At 35.2% G+C, this 23,405-nt stretch overlaps 1 protein-coding gene across 1 annotated transcript in view; it reads right to left on the bottom strand.

Moving 5' to 3' along the window:
• Positions 1–23,405, bottom strand: part of LRP1B (LDL receptor related protein 1B) — a 470,964-nt gene that overhangs the window by 256,571 nt on the left and 190,988 nt on the right. The window contains exons 13-19 of the mRNA XM_056350419.1: positions 21,961–22,083; positions 20,278–20,418; positions 15,806–15,931; positions 13,803–13,919; positions 8,806–8,886; positions 7,359–7,526; positions 5,282–5,464 (exon numbers count right to left, since the gene is read on the bottom strand). Of these exons, the coding sequence (XP_056206394.1) occupies positions 5,282–5,464; positions 7,359–7,526; positions 8,806–8,886; positions 13,803–13,919; positions 15,806–15,931; positions 20,278–20,418; positions 21,961–22,083 (939 nt within the window). The remainder of the gene's footprint in view (positions 1–5,281; positions 5,465–7,358; positions 7,527–8,805; positions 8,887–13,802; positions 13,920–15,805; positions 15,932–20,277; positions 20,419–21,960; positions 22,084–23,405) is intronic.

The raw sequence follows: 23,405 nt of genomic DNA on the forward strand, positions 1-23,405 counted from the left end.
GTATTTCATTAAGATTAGCATAATGATTTTTATTTAATATTAAAGTCCTCTTTTAATGGTAACAGTGCCTGGTGCCGACATCTTCACAGAAGAACAATGAAAAAAAAAATGTTTCTGCAGCACTCACAAGGGAAAAAGCAAGAAGTGAAACTTCAGGATTACAGTACAGTGACTGTCATTTCAAAGAACAGAATATAATTTTACCAGTGCAAAATCACCCGGAAAACTTAAAACAGGGAGTGGGGTAAATTAGAATTAAAAGCATTCACTATTTTATATACTGGGAAAAGTCCCAAGTATCCTACACTGAAAAAACAGAATTGCACAGACACGAGGAAACAAAGTTGTATGCATGACACGTATGCAGTTTTTTTCATTACATGCGATCATAAGTGTTTTTTAAAAAGTGTCCATATTCTTTATTATCTTGAAATGATCATTGATTTTACATATTATAACACAGCAGTAGAAGGAAAGCTAATGGAAAACACCAGTGTCAAGCAAACTAACAAGATCCTAAAGTAAATTGATGTTGCTTCCAGCAGAGCTACTAATCTGGTTCTTAATCTTTTATACATACAAATGTTTACAGAGAAAACCAGTTTTCCTGTCTTTCTCTTACATTAATGAAGATAAGTTTTATAATAAAAGATTCATCTTCCACTACAATAGCTATGACACGATCTTGAACTGAATATACTTGCAAAGAATTAATCTTTGCCAAAGTTCTAAAGAAATTGACTTAATGAAGTATTATTAACTGTCTTGAAATCATTACGTAAAATTCACTGAAGTATTTTTGCTTTATTGCCCCTTATTGAAACCCAAATTTTTTGTTTCCAGGAACTTTTTAAATGAAATTCCATCATAAATCAATTGCCTCAATGGATATATCTGTTCTTTTCCATAGCCTTTTTTTTTTTTTTTTAACAGAAAAGACATGTAAAGTAGTGAATCAGAAGTTCTAAAGCAGTAAGTACATGTGAAAGCCTGATGTAAATGCTGCTCTAACATTTCCTAAAAATATTAGGAAGTACAACAGAATCAACTTTTTACATACGGTTCAGTCTTTGTTGGGATGCTGAGTCCAGGAAGTCTCTTAACTGATTATATATTCAACTGTAGGAAAACTGTACTGGTGGAGCAATAATTGCATTGTTTCCTCTTACAGTTAATTCTTACTGCCTAAAGCTGTCATGCCTTCTATAGAATGGACTCAAACTAATTACCATCAAAACAAAAGAATGTTCAAATCTGACACATTTAACAAAATGTTGTGATGGTCAATGATCTTGCTTGTCCTGCAGAATATACCTGAGACTTAAACCAAACTACACTGTTTCAAGAGCACAGTAATTTCTGGCACTGAAAACCTTTTATGAGAAAGCAGATATTTATAAATGTCTCCTGGATGACACAGAAGAAAAATATTTCAGGGCCTAAAGAAGACAGCTGTTACCACAGAACACAATGAATGTGCTCATACCATGAACTGAGGATAAAACTAGTATTAAAACAACATATATAATTTTCTCATTTACTTGCTGTGGCAGTTTTTTATTTGAATTTTTAATGTTAACTGAATCCACCCGCTCCAATCAGAAATTTCATCATTCTGAACCATCATTATGTTCAAAAAGGTTATTAAAGTAGTTGTACAAGATGTGCAGCTCTAAAGATCTAAAAGTGAGAGATGAGACAGAGCAGGCAGGGAAAGTGGAAGTAACACTGGTGAACCCACCTTATGACCAATACCTTTTCCACCCAACCTTTGAAATTCTCCATGTGTCTCATTCTTATGTTTTTACTAAATCTTAGCCTCTTTCAAAACTCCTCTGAAGTCGTATCTCCACAGTAACCCTTTCTTCCTGATGAGCCCTTACAGAATCTATCTCTAGGGCAGCCCTACCAATTTCCTCCTCATCATCTTTCTCAGAAATGCTTCCTTCTCAGCCTTCCTCAGCATTCACTTCTCTCCATTGTTCTCTACGTGTCACATACCTACATCTTGACTCTTATACGCCCTCGCTCTCCTCCTGTATCACTGTGATGACCGCGTGACTTCATTTCCCATGTACTTTCCATATTCTCCAATCCAAAGAAAACCTACTTCTTCCCTCATTTTTTCCCCTTCCAATATATATACATGTGAGAAAAAAGAAGTATAAAATAACAGTCCACAGGGTAGCATTAAAAATAGCAAAATACAACATTAACTGCTTCTTGAAAGCAATATAAGCAGTATGAGAAATACACATTACAATTCAGATCTACTGCTTACTAAACTAAAGTATTCATGGCTCTTTTGCATTTGTCTTCACAGAAGTACTTGATTATGATCATTGCAGTAACTGTATGACTTTTTAAGTGAGATCGCACAGATTCTGCTCCTGGTCCAGTACTACTAATTGCAAAGTAGGGAGATGGAAAAAAAAGGATAGATTTATATAGTACATAAAAGTGAGTTGAAGTACGTGCCTGTAATAATTTTTGGAAGACAGAATCATAATTTAAAATAGGAAGCTGGATCTATCACTAATCTAATTTAGCCTAGTCTAATTTAAAAGAAGTGTAATTTAATTCAAAAGCAGAAAATAACTGGCTAGAAGAAGCTCAACAGTAGTCCATCTCAATCAGGCAGTTACTGCATCTCGTATCTTACTGCTGAGCAAACTAATATATTTTTCATGACACGTGAGCACAAACAACCATGTGATGTTCTTGAAAAAATTAGAAACTTCATTCTTAAATATGTTAAGTCGACTGCCCTCCAGCATTTTGGCTGACTTTGGATACCATAACTCAAGAACTGCACAGGTCCGACAGTTCCAGCAAGACCAACAAAAATACTAAAGGTTTAAAAAAATAAAATAAAAAAAAAAGAATACATGCAAGGGGAAAAAAAATGTACTTGTTTATTCAAAAAATTATGTGGCTAAGGAGACGTATGACAGAAGTCTTTCCATATTTGAAGGATTTTTATACTGGTGAAAAGATGAAGACAATCAACTAAGCTTCCAGCAAAGATTCAGATGACTTACTAGGAAGAAGTGTTCAACTATTGGAGGCAAATTACTAAAAGCTATCTATGTAAATTACAGAACACCCTCTCTGCTGGATCTTCTTAAGTGCGTATCAGAAAAGGCACTGGATAAGACTGGTTCTTGAGATCACCATTAATCTAACCAGAAAAATCACGTTTGGCTGAAGGCTGACAAATGCTGTAATTGTAATATGACACTCAGCCCTTTGGCATTATGACAGATAAACCAGAGCCAACAAAAACTACAGGAAGGAAAGACTCTCCAGCTACTATTTATAGCCACAGAACAAAAAAGCAAGCAAAAAAAAGTGGGCAGTAACATTTCACTATTACTGTTCTCACCAACTGTCATTTCCCTCAAAACTTACTGAAGGTTTCACTTCCCCCAATACACACGCTCCTACATATTCGGTGTTAGAAATGCACCTATATGCCACCACCTAGCAATCTATAAGGGGAGAATTACCCATTTTGTCCTTATCTGAAACACTCTCATGAATGTGTAAGCCAGAGAGTATTAATTCTTTAGAATAATACACAGAGAAAATGTTATTTATTCTGAAATCTCAAAGGATCATGACAGAAACAATTTCATTTGGCATAAATTATTACTCATTTGTCCCACCATATGGAATTAAACTGAAAAGTAGCTGAAAAAAAATGTGCTTTTGCTGTTTTCTGTTCCAATGCATTACTAACACACCTTCTCCAGAACAGCAGTCTTGCTCCTTCTAGGACTGATGGAAGTAAAATAGGAAAAGAAAAAAAAAAATGGATTAAACTGCCACATCCTGAAGCGACGTCTTCACACAACCAACAAGCATGACTGCGTTTTCCTCTAAATCAAAGTCATATACCCTTGAATTCAGCAAATGTTTAAGGAACATATTTTTTTTGCTGTATTTATATGTGACAGGAAGAGAAGTTGCGTTTCATCCTTGGTCCTGTAGACTGAGACATTGCCCTCCTTGCGCATGACTGTAAACACAGGTAAGTGCATAATGAGGCAGCATAGTATGAGCAGTATGAGACCTTTTCCACATTTCAGCACTAGGAAAAAGGCAGTATGAAGCTGAAGTGTATTTCCTGTGTCAGGGTTTCTGTCAGTCTATGTCAGGAAACAGACCATTATACTAAAAGTGAATAATCCCTTTCTACGTATTGAAGCTATTTCATTTAACAGCTACTTGTTCTACAAATCTTTCTGGAAACTGTAAGAACAAAAAAGGTAATATTTTGTTTATAAATAAATATGGAATACTGAATTTCAGCTAGGGTTGATATGATTTCTATAACTTTAAAACCCCAGTAACAACAGACCTCCAAGCATTACTAAGACATTCTAAAGTAGATCATGTAATAAAAATCACACCGTTTACACTGTAGATTTGAATAAAGTGTCTTACTGTATCCATACATATTCACAAATACTTTTGGACAGAGCTCACATAACTACACTGCAACACTTACCGTGCTTAGCTATAACACAGGCACTAGAATGGGTTCTCCTTTCCTGTAATAATTAAAGTTGACTAATAGCAACAATATTACTACTTACTATTTCCCGAATTAAATTTTGCTTTGAATATTATTTTACCCCTACTATTTCAATAAGCTTTAAAAGAAATTGTATAAAGATTAAAACAGTGCTGACATATATTATTTCTTCCTTAAGTGGACTGTGCCTTAAGAAAAAGTTCCATATAAGCATCATTTTGCAAAACGTCCTCATGTAAAGATTGCCACATTCTTTTTACATCTTTAAATGAAGTATACATAGCAAAATTTGATTTTAAACATTTTCAAAGAATGCATTTTTCTTCCAATATTGCGGCTCAGTTTCCACTGATGTAGTTCTAATTCTTTGAAGTCTTCTAGCTAATTACCTTACACTATTTCAATCAACTTACTTCTAGGGCCAATGATGGAAAACAGAAGACAGTACTGAGACTCTGAAGTACTATTAAGTGCTACATCTAAGTATTTGGTTTGATATACTGTCATATAGAACAGTTTCAGCTTTAAGCAATCTCAAAACCCATCCATTTTATATTGTAAATCAGAAAAGAGGTTAGGGGAAGTATATTAATATTTTTTTCCTGGTACAAGTACAATAAGTAAGATCATTTCAGTAGTATTAAACATTAAAAGCAGTATTCAAGTAGTATACATGTGATCAAATCACATAGGCACACAACACAAGTAAACGAGAACAAAACCTATCCGGCAAGTATATACCTGTACTCTTGCAAGAGAACTTTGTTTTTTCATCACATAGACGTATAGTTCCATTACAACCTTTTTCGTCACTACCATCTTCACAGTCCTTTTCTCCATCACAGCGCCACAACTCGGGAACACAGTTCCCATCAGGACTGCACTGAAATTCCTTCCCATTGCATCTTCCCAGAGAGGAAGTTTCTTAGGAAAAAACAACAACAAAAAAATTACACTGAATAATTTGCTCACGTGAGTTTTTTCCATGCCAAGCCTACAATGACAATCCCCCTTCCCAACCGAAGCCAAAACCAGAGTTCCCAAGTATAACAGTCAAAACTCACTATTCCTTCCTTACTCATGACTTCAATGCAGGCATCAAACAAGCTCTTTCTTATCGTACTCATTCCCTTCACTCCCCCTTCCATCACAGGCTCAAGGTAAGTACCAATTTTTATTATTACTTTTTTTTCCCCACAGCTGTCAGGTAGGAATGAATTTGGTGATGTAAGGAAGACCAAGGCTGACAAAGTTTTCATGGTGCTTTGTTAACCCCACCTCTCACCCACAAACTACATTCCCTCCTCCTTTAGTCTCCTCTTTTTTCCAACAAGGTCCATTTCCTACTTCACAAAACATGAAAGGTCACACTGCTGCTCTGACACCTGCCTGGCTTGTGCTATTACAGCACCAGAAGGTTAGTTGTAGCTTTTCCATATTCCACAGCAATGAACTTCAGTTCAGCGCAGCTATGGGAATCAGTCTTGAATGTTTCAAAGCACAGTAATGATATGATTTTAATTATTCATCACATACTTAATTCTCCAAGTGTTTTCTAGATGACGATCTTTTCAATTTTATCCTTGCCTTTCCTTTCTCAAACTATGACCACCGTGAATATTTAATAACATACTAATGGCAATAACATATACTTTTAAGTAATGATAAACTTACGCATTACTGTCCGTACCAAACAGTGTTATTTGAATAAATTCTTATAGCACGGTCCATAAATACAGAGTTTATTTTATTTAAAACAGCCTTGGTTTTGTTTGCTTTTTTTGTTGTTGGTTTTGTTTTTATTCCCCCCCCCCAAATAACCTGCATTGATGCATTCCATCATAAAACAAAAAGAAGTTGCTGGAAAGTGTGCATCACATAGCAGAGCAGGAGACAGAAGATGTATGAACTGACAATAGCTATGTAAAACAGGGCTATTTCAGAGACAGCAACGCAAATCCCAGTGTAACATGGTATTGTAAACAAAAAGGTAAAACAGGACTTAAAGGTCCATAATGGATGTGAAGAGTGGGAAAGTGATAATTCCAGACCAATTATTCTTATACAGACAAATAATAATTTTTGTAAAGACAAAAAACCCAAGGACTTTATACTACTCAGGCACAGCATTCTACTAATTCATATATTTGTATGAGGTCTGCAACTAGATTTAGAATAAAAACTCATTTAAAAAAGGTATAAAATCATGTACAACTACTTTGTTGTGGAAAAATCACTATGAGAAAAATATGAGGAAAAAAGCGCCCTTATTCTTATCTGATTCTTCTGTATCCTTTGCTACAAGCATCTTCCCCATCTCTCCCCAGCCAAATAAACACAATGTATGGCATTTAATACAGAAAGTAGTTTGTTAAAACACTGTTGTACTTTGGTAACAGTACGGGGGGGGTGGGTGGGGCAGAAACAAGCCAAAATCTTGGATCATACAAAAATGAATGTATTATTGCATTAAAAAAGTCCAGAAAATATAAACACTAACTTCAAGAATGCTACTTACTGTCTCTTTATCTAGGCAGCATGTATATCTGTTAAAGGACAAACATCCCATTTAGCATAATTCAGTAAACTAAAACTACAAAACTTATCTCAGTATAATACCCATTTGGTTTTCAACTGTATTCTTCTTCTGTAATACACTTCTGTATTATCATATTACACTTGACATATTTTCCATTCCAACCTTTAGCAAGGTTAAAAGCATTTTCTCTTTTTCTATTGACTGAATATGGGCCCTGTGTATTTACAATAGTCTTTGAGTTTTAAAATGTGGGAAGAAGGAAAAAGGAAAACAACTAACCTGCCTTGCTGCAGTTTGTTTTGGTTTCATCACTGAAATCTCCACAGTCATTATCACCATCACATGCCCAATGACTTGGGATACATCTACCATTATAACATCTAAACTGATCAGCAGAACACGAGTGAATACACCCTAGTTCATCACTTCCATCACCACAGTCATCATCTGCAAATACCAATTTTAAAAAAATATTTTAAAAGATAAAACATATCGATAAAAGATGTGAGGTGAAAACTATATTGCCAAAAAGGGAAGAGAAAAATCACATGCAGTAAATAAAATAGTATGCTTACTGTCATAAGGCATATAGTAAAATTATTTCTAATGCAAGTAATTCCTTAGGTCTATTTTATCAACAATACTGGACTCTGTCATTTTGGACAGTTTAACCCCATCACAGACACCAGCAAGCATCAGAAGGCTGTAGATTTTCTTTATTTCTTTAGTTGTGTGTAACTACACAGGCTTCCAAACACAGTGGGTTTACTTCTCCGCGAATCATTAAGTTAGCTTACATAGTTAAGCACAGCCACAAAGAGCTTCATATAAAACATGAAAACCTGATGTCAGAATTTCTTTTCAATAGTACTACAAATGTTGCTTCCATGTACTTGAAACAGCGCAAGGTGGAGAAAGACAGCAGCACATAAATAAGGGTGGAATGTAGTTTCTCATTACTCTAATGTTGTAGTCATTACAACAATCTTAGCGCAATTCCCGTAATTTGATGGTGATCATCAAGGGATGGAAAAGATACATGTGTTAGGTAAACGCTAAAGGATCTACTTGGACAGAATTTCAGTGCGCTGCGATAAAGTGGCGAGTCTGTCCATTTACAGACATGAATTCCTGTCAGTCTCACAAAATTATAGTAACAGCAAATGCTATGGTGAATGAAGGACCAACCCAATGTTATTAGGACTGGCATGACATCACTCCCACATCAAAAGATCTGAGAGAATATTCATTTGAACAGCTGTCATTCAAAGATATAATCTTTCAGACAAAAGAAATAACTAAATTGTAAAGTCTTGCTAGCCTTACCTCTTGAGAGATGCTATTTATTAAATTGAACTTGACCACAAACAACAATAAATCGGATATTTCGGTCACTGGAACTATTTTTTTTTCTAAAAGTAGAAAATACTTCCACAAGCAATAGCTTAGTTTTTTTTTTTTTAATAATGAAAGTGTACATCACACTTCATTCTACAGAATATACCATTTGTAACTACTACCACATCCACTGCATCATTCATTATATGAAGCTAAAATATTACTGCTTTCTAGGTCAGGTCAGTAATTTTAAAATAGCGTATTTATTTTCTGACCACTTACAAGCCAAACCAGCAATATCAGTCTCAGAGGAAAAGCACGACTATCAAAGCAGTATTTATGTAATATCTACCATACTTGTGTCAAATATAGAACATTTGATACTTGCCTGAATCACAGAGCCATTTGCTACTAATGCATCTTCCATTTTTGCATATAAATTGAGTTAGTGGTTCACATGTTGGGAATTCTGTGAAAGTGTTCAAAAAGAAATAAAAACTTTTTAATATATATCCTCTTTAGTAATAATCTTCCACCTTCCTATAGGCATAAGTTACACAAGTGTATTGGATCAAGCATTTGCAGCTGCCAGATACTTAATCAGGAGAGAAGAAATAGGTGAGACACTAAAAAGAGAGGGGATAAAAAAAAGGCTTTAAACTGTAAATAATAGTCCAAACCCTATACCTTCCTCAACATGGACCACTGAAATGCATTGTTCTGTGTCATACAACATGGTCCTATACTTCCATCAGATCAGGGCTGGTTTTGCTACTAAGCATGCTAATATATACAGCTATCAGGCTTGATGCCTGATACAAAACATATTTTCAATGTGTTTATATAAAAAAAGTTCTCCAATTGAAGTAGCATTGCCAGTAAAAGACAGGTAGACTACAAAATGAGAAGGTTAAGTTCCAAGCAAAAGAACAGCCAAGAAAAAATATTACTGTACACCAACACAATAAAATCCTAAAATTACAGTATCAGTATTTACAATCATTTTCTCTGAGCATTCCAGTAAAATCAGTAGAAAATGCAGACAATGTAATTCACGGATACTGATGTGTATTACACAGAGATTTGTTTTTGTAATTGTTCAATATGCTTCTGCACAGAATAACTTGACTTTTTTGAGACTGTCTTCTAAAAACAATGACATAACTAGGTACATGCATTCATACCACTAAGAAGTTAAACAACGCTTGTACCCATTACATTTGTAAAATTCCAGATATACTTGACAAAACCTGGCAATTTGTAGGAAACAATCTGAAAGTCTAACTCGAGTCAAAAAGAGTAAGAAGGAGCCTAAATTCTCTATGGCAGACCATCAAGAGAAGACAAGCAACGGATACTGAGTGCAAACCAAAGATGGCAACACAACCTGCCTGAACTGCTACTTAAAGGCAAGTTTGTCCTTCACTGAAGAATTTCAGGTTAAAGACACTACAAAGTACATCTGAAATGCAACAGAAATATCTAAAATGGTGTCTAGTCCACCAGCCGTACTCAAACTGCCATAGATCAGAACAAATCTGCGAGTGAGTTTGTTGTTAGGTTGCTCTAGCTACGTTGCATTGTTTTAGTGCTGTTAAAACTGAGACAGCAAACCTAAACATCACAGAGTTTTTGAGAACTAGGCCACGTAATTAGTACTGGAGTTCTAGACACTTAAAATGTGCTACATGAATGTAAAATTTCCTTAGGACAAGAACTGAAATAGTCCTTGAAGTAAATAAATTTCTGACTTGGGTTTGTTGTCTCTTGCTGTCTTCAGTGCAGAAAATGTTTTAGTGAATTCTAAAACTTCTTTTTTTGTCTTTTTTTTTTCTTTATTTTTTGTCTTTTTTTTTTTTTTTGGTTGTTTTTTTGTTTTTTAGTGAAGCTCAGGGCAAGTTTGGGCTTAAAAAAAGTAACACATGGAGCACCAAACCAAACCAGTTGCATTCAATAGGCAAATAAGGAGATTATCAGGTATACCATAAGACTGAAGTGATTATTCTGCTTCAACACAGAAAAGGGTGGGAAGAAATGTTGAGACTGATGACAACACTTTGCCAATTACTCCTAGGAATTTGGGGTTTTGTTTTGTTTTGGGTTTTTTTGTTAAATTTTTAAAAGGCTGTTTTTCTAGGGGGACACATTACAGTGAGAACAAAAAGTCTGTTTCAAGAAAACCGGCATGTGCCACTATGATGGTACTTAGCTACAATATATGTCTTATGTGCTTCCAGCAAAGCTGAGAACAGTTTTTAATTTTGCTTATTAGCTGTTCAATAATTTCCCCACAATTTTAACTCACATATTAAACATAATTTTCCCCTTTTCCACACATGAATGCCTCCATGACTTTGTTTTATATTTATCTGTCTATCCAAGACCTGTCTAAAGAAACAGAAACTAATTAAAATGAATTGTGATTATCCTCATCACAACCAACATCCATCCTATGATTCTGAGCCCACCACAGCCTTTCCAATGATGTTTTGCAGTATCTCCAGTGTTTGCTTCTCATAGCCCCAGGCTCCACCATCACCCACAGTTCCCTTTCAGATCCTAGAGGAGAGGCACAATAGAATCACAGAACAGCCCAGGTTGGAAAGGACCTCAAAATATCACCTGGTCCAATCTTTAGAAAAGGTTTAAAGGAAAAATAATAATAATAATCTCACTTTTCCTATACTTGCCCTCATTGTCCCTATGGCATCCCCAGTACTCCTTTCCTATTTCATAGCAGAGAGATGCACATGCAGTAGTAGCTCATCCACAGCCATCCCTGAGCTGACTGACCTGCAGCACCCGTTTAATTCACAGCAAAGTCTCTCCACAACACAGACACCAATCTCCTTTCTCTCTGCTACCTTGCCACTTCTTTCACCCTTCTGTTATTGAGTGCAAATGGTATGACAACAAACTGATAAACAGATGGACAGAAAAAAAATGACCACAAGCTTTGTTTCCCTTAGGAAAGCAGTGGAAAAACTGAGGAGGGTCTCTTTCCAAATTTTCTTCAGGGATGTCATGCTTCTTAATAAACCTTGCCGTAACTTTAGAAAAAGCGTATGCATTATGATACCAGTATCATCATTGCAGTTCTGTTCACTGCAGCTATATGCCAATATAAGTATGCCTAAATAATTGAATCAATAAGAGCCAAAAGTTAATCATAGCTGAAGAATGGTGCAGTTAAAAATCAATGATTTGTAATGGTAACAAAGCAAACCATGATTATACTGTTAAGATAAAACTTGTGCATACAAGAATTTTAAACTGTTTCATATAAGAAAATATATACTACTCATAGTTAAAAATATGCCATTAGCATGCCCATTAGCTATCATAATATGAGGCAGACTGAAAAATGAAGTATTTGACACATTTGCACAACCACAGTGCGTGAAGATAAAGAAGCAGGATTCAAAACCATGAAACATATGTAAAGTCTGGCCAAATTGAAAAACAGCAGGTGAAATAAATGCTGATTAGATGATCTGAAGAAATATTCCAGATCAGCTGACAGGATACCAAACAAAACACATGGTTAGAAATTACAAAGATTACATTAACATCTGTGTATTGATAAGGTGTCTGCGAACAAAGGTACAGCTAGTCAAGAAAAACTTTTAAAGTGCCAAGTGCCACGCTGTACTGTTGCAAAGAATGCTATAATTTTAAGAGATTGCAAAATATGACTCCACGGGCTGCACCTATTTTACCTATCTACACAACAGAATTTGATTTGAAGCATGGCATTTAGAAATCTACCTTAACAACATTCTCACTTTTACTCACATAATTATTTGATAAAAAATTAATGAAAATATGTCACATATTTTGAAGTAACTCATCAGATATCACTTAATGTCAATATAAAATCAGGGGTTTTTTTGTTTTCTATCACTATTTTATATCACTATTAAAGGAAGAAAAATGAAGGAAGTAATAAGGCAAGACAAAGCAGGTGAACATAACAACTATTTATGTGTAAAAATCCTGAAAAATCTTGAATACAGTTATTGAAGAAAAAGATGCTGAGAATTATATACGGACTTAAACATTAACAACGTAAATTTGACTACGAATATTAGCTAGTTGCCAGTCACAAATAAATAAACAAACTTAAAGGATTATGGATGAACAGAATTAACTGATTGGATCCTACATGTTGCCTTCCATAGATTCTCTGGTAATCTGGGTCCTGGAGATCTACGTTTACGGAACACAGGGCACCATTGCAACAGCCTATGACTTTTATTTATGCATTTACTTTCTATTTTTTTCCCTCACACTCCACTGTAATGCTTCAAAGGTATCAAGATTTTTGCAGAAAAACTTGTCAGTAAGAGCACTGTTAATAAGTCTATTGAAAAGGTTTACAGCAGTAAGAAGTTTCTAAAAAGAAGACCAAAAAAAAAGTAATGTTTTATCAACTACATTGCTGTCATAGTTTGATTGTGATTGAGAAACACTGTATTTTTACAACAGTGAATCAAACTAGAATATCAGCTACATCTGAGAAAAATACAGGTCTAACTACTAAGTATCCTAACAAGTACACTTTAGATTTTAATTGTTTTATGCACAACCTGTCACTTCATGTTTACATGGCTGATGCTAGTAAAACAGTCAGAATTCTTTCTTCAAAACTCTTGAAAAGTCATTTCAGATACATACCCTATTATATTATGACACATTAATTCATATTAGCAAGTCAAATATTATCACAAATATTCTAAACAGGGAACTCCCTGATAAAATGTTTTGCAGACAGCTCACTGACCCTTTTGCTCTCAGACTCACAGCAGTTACCTGTGACCTGCCAAACAGATGAAGGCAGTCATGCTGACTTATAAAAACCTTAATTGTTTGGAAGCAGCTGATTAGAATCCACCTCTCTTTGCAGTATCTCAGCAAAACAGCAATCAGCAGAGCTGCTGATAGTCTCTCACAATATAACCAAGACATGCTAATTCTCTTCTGCAAAATAGTGTCAAAATAACTTTCTATTCAGACTTGAAACAGTCTGATTTTACTGACATCTACGATATGCTGAGGGGGCCCACGTAAACAGGTACGAGGTTGAGATAAAAATCAATTTTTGAAGGTGACAGTATTTGATAACAGGCTGTAAATTATAACAGTGTTGATTGATCTGCATATTTGGTATTGTATTTTAAAACTCGTTAACAGAAAAGGAAGCCTTTGCTTTGGGTTTATTTACATCAAAGAGTTTGTATTAGCCATTTCACAACAAGTACTATCAGCTCATACAACAACAAAAAAGATACTCATACATTTTCTGTCAGTTCATGTGAAAAGAAATCCTTACATGTTTAAGTTTTTATAGAATAATTTAACTTTTTTCCCCAAAAGAAAACTTACCACAGGATGTCATTTCATCAGTTTCATCTCCACAGTCATCCTCCCTGTCACAAAGCCATGACGTTGGAATACAGCGTCCATTCCCACAAGAAAACTGGTCAACCTGACACGTTCTTGCTGTCAAGACAAAACACTCCAAAAATGCAAGGGAAATGGACTAAATCTGTAAGGTCACTCGGTACATGTCTATACGTAGAAGTTGCAAGTCTGGAGGGCATCTCCTAGCTGGCTGCACATTTTACCTGAGCTGATTAAACATCATTCACCTCCCTTGATTTCAGACAAAACTGAGATGCAGGACTGTGTTCTACCTCAGTTATGTAGAATTCTAAGTGGTTTCATCAACATATGAGAATATGAAATTTTATATGTAATTATACAAAACTGATTTTAGTGGTAGAAGAGCATTAATGTTTGAAAAAATAACTGTACTTGAAGTAAACAAAACACAAGGCATAGAAATGTCTAACTTAAAACTAGAATATTAACAAATTGTATTTCATAACATAAACAATGATCTAGTGAAACTCCTGTCTACACAGAAAAATGGTAATAAGCATGGGGGTGATGTGCCTGGCCTCAGTGATCTTAGAATCTTTGTCTTTGCAAATACACAACTATATTGATCCATTAAAGGAAATTATGTATGTCTGTCTTCTGAAGAAATAAAGATCACTATAAAAAAAAAATCATGCTGTGTAACTATATACATTACTTTGAAAGCTGATGAGCACTAAAACTTCAATAAAAATCTACCACATAAAACTGCCATTACTTACAGTTTTGCTTATTCAAAATGTGAAGCCAGAACTTCAATGCCAGTGATAGTGACACAGATTTGGATTCCAAATTTAAGCTTTTAGAATTCATCTATATGTGATTCCACACTTTTAAACAAAATTGCTGATACATCAGAAACCCCCAAAATCAAAAGTATTTCTGCATTTGGTATTCTCAATTACCATCTTCCTCTTTCTTCATAGAAAATACCAAAATGCAATAAAAGAATATAAGTTTTAAATATTTCAAATAAGTATTTTCTAAAACAGAAACAGTGTTTGCCACTGAAGGCAGAAGAGGAAAAACAAGAATACAAAACTCAACCCACAGCTAACTAACATAAGGATGAAAAACAAGGTCTTCAAATCAGACTTTTACCCTACAAGCAAACAGTCACATATCAAAGCATATCAAGATGTATTACAATCCACAACAATATGGCACAGGTGATATGGACACCACAGGTCTGCATCTGTGCTAAAATGCTTTTAGCCAAATCACACAAGTAAAAATCAGAACCACTTACTATATATGTAACAAAATTAAGTAAAGGAAAAAAGAGTTTGGGGAATATTTTAATAAACACTATAAGCTGTCTACCACTGCATTTCAGTTTTAAATAGTCATCAGCTGATTGATGCCTGATATTTTGTATTTCAGATACTTAATGACTGTTTTGTGTACTCTACCAACACTCACTAAACCACTTCCATATAAGCAACGGACACATTTGGAACTCCATGATTTATGTCACTAGAATCTGTAAACAATCTTCATCTTGGTTTTTCTTTAAAAGTCCACTACACAGTTAATAACTTACAAATGAAAACAATTTCAAGGTACCAAGGGGAAAACTGAATAACTAATTATGCTTTTGCCAGCATAAAATATAATTTACTAGTGACATGGCACTCATCACAGCATGTTAACAAACAAAATTCTAGCTGCCAAAAGATTTAGCAGGGACAAGTTTGTACCTAAGCAGTGCTTTGACAGTCAACCCATATGGATAGATTAAGTGCTGAATTACTCTGCAATGCACAGTCAAGCATAAGGATTAAGTAAAATATAATTTGTATTCTAGCCTTAGCGGAATAAAAATCTGAAATAATTTTAAATGTCAATAATCAAATTACTGGTAGCAAACCAGTTCAGAGCAGTCTTGAACTGTTGATGGAATGGGAGTGAAAGAACTTGTAAGCAAAACCAAGTAAAATTTTTACCTGCACAGGTTTTATTTGATTCATCTTCATTATTACCACAATCATTAGCTCCATCACAAAGCCACCTTTTGGGAATACAGCGATTATTTTGGCACTTAAACTGATCATCAGGACAACTATGGTTGACTGGGGAGAGAAAAAAAAAAAAAAAAAAGTTGTTTTCTTAAGAAAATAATCAGAGAAACCCAGCTAAAAATAATACATTAAACATTTTCCCTGGTGATGCAGTCAGTATGGTTTTCTTGTACATATAATTTCCCTGATATAAAGATTGTTCAGGGAACCAGTCAATTAAAAAACATTGCAGTACTGCGATGAGAAATTAAACAATACATAGTAAAAATTCTCCTACTAGACTAGTGTCAATATGGAGATCCTCCTCTATTAGCTACTAAATAATAAAAGGTAGCAGCATTTTACAATGTTTCCTTAAAGAAAAATGTCCTCCATCCCATTTTATCAATATGATGAAGTTTGCAAACTGAAGTGCACATAAACAGAGGAAAACACCAAAGGGAAACGATGCAAGTTGTAAAGTGCATATCCAAAATATTATACCACAGCAAGCAGAGATTTGAGCAGGTTATAAAATGCTTCTAAAATGATCCACATTACTGTCAATGGCCACATACTGATCTGCTGTTTAGTTACCATGAAATTGTAGGTGTCAAACAGTGAAATATGCAAGACAGTGTAAAACTGACAAAAAATCTGGTATTCAAGAGCAAACAGGTTATCTCACAAACATGTTTTTGCTAGCTACCAAATATCATGGAGATGATGAAGACTGAATGCACAAAAATATGTAAATACTACTGGTCTGCTTTTGCAGCTGTAGTAAGTATGTATGTTCCACTTCTTTTATGATAACAAGATCTATTATTAGAAGATCTTGCTTATCTTGATCTACACAAGAGCAGTAAATCATACACAGTTGCAAATGCTGGGTTAAAAATAATCTCAAGCTATTTACCACCTACTCCAGCCATCCACAGTCTCTTTTTTAAAGTTTAACATATATCAGGAAATAAACAATCTTTAAAATGAAACCATGTCTTGCAGGCTTATCCTTGACATTTCAGTAGCTTTCATCTTTGACCTTTCTACCTATTCTTCCTATTCAAAATGACACAGAGGGATTGTGATATCAATAGCACATGAACTCTTCATGAGTGTTTTCTTTGGAGGGTGAAAGAACACCAGAAGCAAAGATTCATTAATAATCTGAGTAGAAAGGTATTCCAAGACTCATAACACCTGCAACCTGGTTTGCAATGTGACTAGAGAACAAAAATCATTCGTGAAATAAAATTAAAACCTGAAGAATCTTTTTTTTTAATCTGACTTTAATAGTAGAAAAATATTGTTTTAAATATTATTAACCTTATTGTTAGGCTTGTAATCACGTATATTTATTAACATGTGTGTATTCTACTCATAATTGCAAATACTTCAGACTAAAAAAGAACTACTGAAGTTACTATAGCAATTGCTGAAAAGAGATTAATGTTATCATACTGGCTGCCTAAACTATATATCGCGTACAGAATTGGGACCAGATGATGATTTCGTTTATATCTGTTTAAATCCTCTGAAAATCACAAGCTTCGATCAATTAATTGGTCTCTATTACACTTATTCAAATGAGAATCAAGTCAACTCTGCCCAAAGATTTCTCTTCTCTCTGTCTTTACTAGTTGAACTCTGTATTTAAGCGTAAAAACCCCTGGTAATACAACAAAATGTTAGTCAGCACTACAATTCCGAACTGGACAAATGTTTTGAAAAGAATTAGGACTGATATTAGTAATGCCTACTACATGGAGCTATCAAAATACATAACTGCATGAAAAAAAGCCAAAATGGCTCCACAACAGCCACTTTGAAAAAGACCTAGCTATTACAAAGGATCACATGCTCAGTATGTTATCAGCAACATGAGGCCAATGTGAAGCAGGCCAAATTTTTCCAAAGATGTATGAACAGGACTATCAGCCCTCACAAACACATTTTTCTCACAGAATCACAGAATGGTTGGGGTTGGAAGGGACCTCTGGCGATCATCTAGTCCAACACCCTGCTAGAGCAGGTTCTCCTGGAGCAGGCTGCACAGGATTGTGTCCAGGTGGGTTCTGAGTATCTCCAGAGAAGGAGACCCCACAAGCCTCTCTGGGCAGCCTGTTCCAGTGCTCGGTCTCTCAACCTAATGAAATTCACAAAAGACTCAGCAGAAGAACATACATCCAACCCCTAGGAGTACTTGGCAAAGTTCAGAGAGGAGCAATGAAGTCTAGAAAAAAACCCAATAATCTACTGAAAAAAAAAAAAAAAAAAAAAGACAAAAAAAGAGAACAGATTAGAGTTGTCTCTAAGAGATAAGGGAGACTATGATACAAGTTTTCAGACACACAGAACAATGCTGCATAGTAGAAGAGTGCATCAGTTCTTCATTCCTATGATTGATAGGGAAAAATAAAAATGTACTTTCAGTAAAGGAGATCTGGTTTACAGAAGTGATCAGAATAGGAAGCATTGCAACAAACTGAGTAAGGAAAGAAATTTTCACTGCTGCAACTCTAATTTTATAGCAGGCTACCTAAGTATCTTCCAGGAATGACACAGATACATAATTGATATGTTTTCTACTATTTTTCATTTAAACAGCAGGAGTTGTTCTACAGCAAAAAAAATACAGCTCTAGTAAAACTGTATTTTTAAAGTACATATAATTTTAAACTCGAAGGGAAGCATGTTTTTATTGTTGTTGATTTTGGTTTGGGGTTTTTCATGGTGTTTTTATGGTGTGGGGGTTTTTTTGTTTGTTTGTTTGCTTGTTGTATTTTTTTAAGAAATACATTCAGAATCACAGAAATGTTTATGGTTGGAAGAGAGCTGTTGATACCAGCTGGGCCACGTAGAGTAGGTTTCCCAGGCCTACGTCCATACAAGTTGTGAGTATCTCTATAGACAGAAACTCCACTACATCTCTCAGTGACCTATTCCAGTGTTTGACTATGCTCAAGAAAAAGTGTTTTCTTGAGTTCAAATAAAATCTTGTGCTTTTCAGTTCGTGTCCATTACCTCCTGTCCTGCTAGTGGGCACTACTAAGGAGAGCCTGGCTCCCTGCTCTTTATTCCCTCACAATAAGTATTTATAAACATCAGTTAAGATCCTCCCTGACCCTTCCCTTCCTGCCAGACTGAACAATTCCAGTTCTCTGGAACAGATGTGCCAGCTCCTTTAATCATCTCAGCGGTCTTTTCCAGGTCTTGCTCCAGTAAGGCCTTATCTCATACTGGGGAGGTCAGAACTAGACACAGCCCTCCAGATGTGACCACATAGGGGCTGAGTAGAGGGGAAGGATCACTTCTCTCAACCTGATGGTGATGCTCTTCCTAAAGCAGGCCAGGATGCTCCTGGTCTTCTCTTTGTCGTGAGATGTATTGCTGGCTAATGGTCAGCTTGTTGCCCACCAGGACCCCAAGGTCCTTGTCTGCAAAGCTGCTTGCTAGCCAAATCGTCCCCAGCCATATACTGTAATTATTCCTCCCTGGATGCATTTCTCCTTATTACCCTGATTTTCACCATATACCTCTCTGTCCAATTCTCCAGCCTGTCAAGGTTCCTCTGAATGACAGCACAGTCATCTGTTGAATGAGCCACTCTTCTCAGCTTTGAATCACCTGCAAACTTGCAGAGTACCCATGCACCTGTCATTAATGAAGAGGTTATTGATTCCAGCATCAACTACTAGTAACTTAACTCCAGCTGGATATTTTGCCACTGATCATAAGCCCCAAGGCCTGGTCATTCAGTTTCCAATCCATCTCACTGTTCACATACCTAACCCATCCTTTTTCAGCCTGTTTATGATGATGTTATGGCCTTACTAAAGTTGAGGTAAACAATATCCGCTGTTTTTCCTTCATCCATCAAGCTAATCACATTATTGCGGAAGGCTATGAGGTTGGCTGAGCATGACTTCCCCTTCATAAACCAATGCTGACTCCTTCCAATCACTGTCTTTCTTTCATGTCTTTGAAAATGGTTTCCAGGACTAATTGCTCTATCACTTTCCTAGAGGTTGAGGTGAGGCAAGCCCTGGTTTGTGAAGGTTGGACTACAGATATTTTGAGGACCCTGCCGCCCCCCCCCCCCCCCCCCCCCCCCCCCCAGTTATCCTGTGACCCATGTAAAGAAGTGCAATAGCTGGAAACAAAGCAAAAAACTCTAATACTTACGGAATCAGAAATGACAATGTCAAAACCAAAAGATGGCTACGTTTCTACTGTATGAATGTCATTTGAAAGAACTACTATTACTACATGCAGGAAACACAGAAAATGAAAGGTTTACATGAATGATTTATGGATTAGCACTTTTGTTTCAAAGTTTTCAGGCTGACATTACTCTTTTTCCAATTTTTAAAATGAAGTATGAATTGTGAGTTAAAATGTAAAAGCATACATACAGCAAATTTCAGAATGCTCATCACTGCCATCCAGACAGTCATCATCCCCATCACAGCGCCAGCGATCCTGGATACAGCGTTTATTGTTACACTGAAACTGTTCAGCTTTGCACAACTGTGGTAGCACTTCTCCATGTTTAACTAGGAAAAAATATCCAAGAAGCTCACCTATTTAATCAGCTTGATATACATACAGAATCAAATACAAATATCTCTACATAAATAGATATACATTCTTCTTATCACTTTTCAAAAAATTTTAATAAACTTTGCGTATTTGAGGTAATTCCACCTGAAGCCTGTAGCAGCATGCATATCTGAGTGTATGGTTGAGGTAATATATTTTTAATAAATGGAAGAACTCAGAACAGAATGGCATTCAAACCGGTTTTTAAATTGGTGCTTAGATGATAGTGTAAAAATATCAGTTAAGAATATTGCAATGCCTCATCAGCAGTGAAAAGAAAATATTCTTACAGACACAGACCAAATTCTGGTGCACATTAAAAGGCTAGAAAATGATTAGTGAAAAACTGATTCTTGTATCCAAGCAACAAGTCAAACACCTGCATTATGCACTGGTACAGACTTAGAAAAGAAGAAAGGATAAAATTCTGCTCCAGTAGAATTAAGTAGCAAGCTACAGGCTTATTGATAAATCCAGACAGATACATTTCTCAACATCGGGTTTAGAATGCTTAATATGTAAATTCCACGCATCACTCCATGACCCTATAAGGAACACCAAATTCCTTGGAAAGAGCTTGGCAATGAAGTGTGTTCAGGAAAAAGCAGGAAACCTGCTTCATTGAGATCTGAAAGTGGCTAATCTCTCCTCCTAATGCTTATATTCCATCTTACCAGTGAGAAGTCCACCTTCCAGTATTTTCTGCTAAAAAGAAAAACAGTTTTCTTTAGCAACAGTGATGGCTCTGCTAGCCATGCATTTGGGTCAATTGCAAGGTAATTGCAAGCTCAGTAATGTTCATCATGTTATGAAATAATCCTTATGATTTACTCATCCCTACTAGGCTTATTGCTGGAGACCTGTGTAAAGTTTTACACACTACATTTCAAGAAATAAATCAATAAGATTTTTTTTTTTAAAAAAAAAAGAATTTTGAGTAAGTTCCAAATATCAGGTCTAAACTTTACTAAAATTACCTGCAATATTTGATAAATTATTTTTATTGAAAACCCCACTCTTCATTAACAACATAATTTTTAAAAATCTGAATTTCAATGAAGACATCCAAGGAAGATACAAAAAAAGAAAGTGAAGTTTAAGTAGTCTGTTTCAGGATCTATTTTATACAAATATATCTGCTTGATATGTTTTATGAACAGTTTCAGCATGAATATTTTCTATGTCACATCTAATTTAAAATACTTAGTCCATATAATAATTTGAAACCAGTTTATATAGATCTAATAGAATAATTATATAGATTAATTTCTAATATACTTTAACATTCTGAAATATTTGTGTTTTATCATATCAGATATTCTGAAATATTTTCCAATGCATTTTACTCTCAAATATTGTGTCTTTAAAATTTTGTCTTTGAAAAAAAATATTTAATAAACTGTTTTCAATTAGACATACTTTCTTGTTTTATTTTCAGATTTGACTTTATTCCTTAACAGTATTACCAACTTAGATAGTCTTCAAAAAGATCTTACTCATGCAGGTTGTACTGTTTTCCTCCAAAAGCTGATTATCAGCACAGGCACAAACTCTGCCTCCAGGAATTGCTAAACAAAGAGTGCTGCAGCCTCCATTATTAACACGACATGCATTATCACCTGTGAAAATAAAATAAAAACAAAACAAAAGAAAAACAACTTTAAAACTAACAGCCTTGCTGGAACTAGAAGGTTGTGGTTTTTTTAGAATGTAAGCACATAAAGATTATTTACAATTATTTTCAGTAAATGGATTTTATGAAGTATATTGGCATCTGCACATGTTAAAACAATGTGACTGCAAATGCAGACTGAGAGAAAGAAGAAAAAAAAAGGAAATAGAAGTACAATGAAATCTATGGCTGACAGAATACAAGGTGGATGTTCCACTGCTCTTTTCTGAATACACCTGCTATTTCTCTGTCTTCTTTTTCTGTGTTATCATTTCTTCCCAAAAGCTGTATGCTATTCATATGAAGATACTGACAGCTGCCAGGTGTTTTAATCATTGATCAAGGACTGCTGCACCCTTACTATACCTCGTTCTTCAGGCAAGCAGACTTAAAACCAAAGCCCGCTGAAATAAGCGTAATGATTTCTGTAACAGAAAATTGCATGCTTGGTCATGACCTAATTGCTTAGATATGCACTGCTGAAGACATTCAACTTTTCATGATCAAAGTTTTGTTAATTCCAGGTGTTGGTGATAACTATGATAAGGCAAGCTGTAAAATTTCATGTCTGCCAAAACTTTGAATTAGAACTCCCTTTTTGAATTAGAACTCCCTTTTTCCATCTTCCCATCCTAGTAAAAAGCAGGTCTTCCCTCCTCTGGTCCTTCTTTTTAGGTGTACAAAACATTCATCAACTTCCTGATTAAAACAGACTCCACAAAATTCCCTCTTCTCAAAACACTACTACTTGACAGAAAATATAATATTCATTCCTCATAGAGGTAGCTGCAAACACACATATTAAACTGTCCTGTCAGTGCCATATCTGCACATGCAGGGAAACATTTTCAAATTATCTAAGATTTTGAAATTTGTCAAACATTAAGATGCCCCTCACCACATGTCTTACAATACAGACCTCGAGCATTTCACAATAATCTATTCCTAGGCTTTCTTCTGACCCACCATAAATAATTTCTTAGAAGTAAATGTGTCTACAGTCCATTAAAACCCCAATGAAATTTCAGATAAATTTGTGTAAAATAATTAATACATAATGCTATGCCAAGCCGCTAGTGATACTTGTATTGGGGAAGGTGTGAGAGAGACGGCAAGAACACAGTCATTTAAATAAGGAAAACTCTTAAGTATTATGAAGTGAGAGACGGACCACAATTTATAGATATAGTAGCTCCAATTTAAGATTAGGCACTTTAAAGACTTAATTGGATCTTGATTTCATGTTTTAGACTATGATTGTAAAAAAAT

Source organism: Falco biarmicus, chromosome 8 (genome assembly GCF_023638135.1).
Source record: "Falco biarmicus isolate bFalBia1 chromosome 8, bFalBia1.pri, whole genome shotgun sequence".
Lineage (NCBI taxonomy): Eukaryota > Metazoa > Chordata > Aves > Falconiformes > Falconidae > Falco > Falco biarmicus.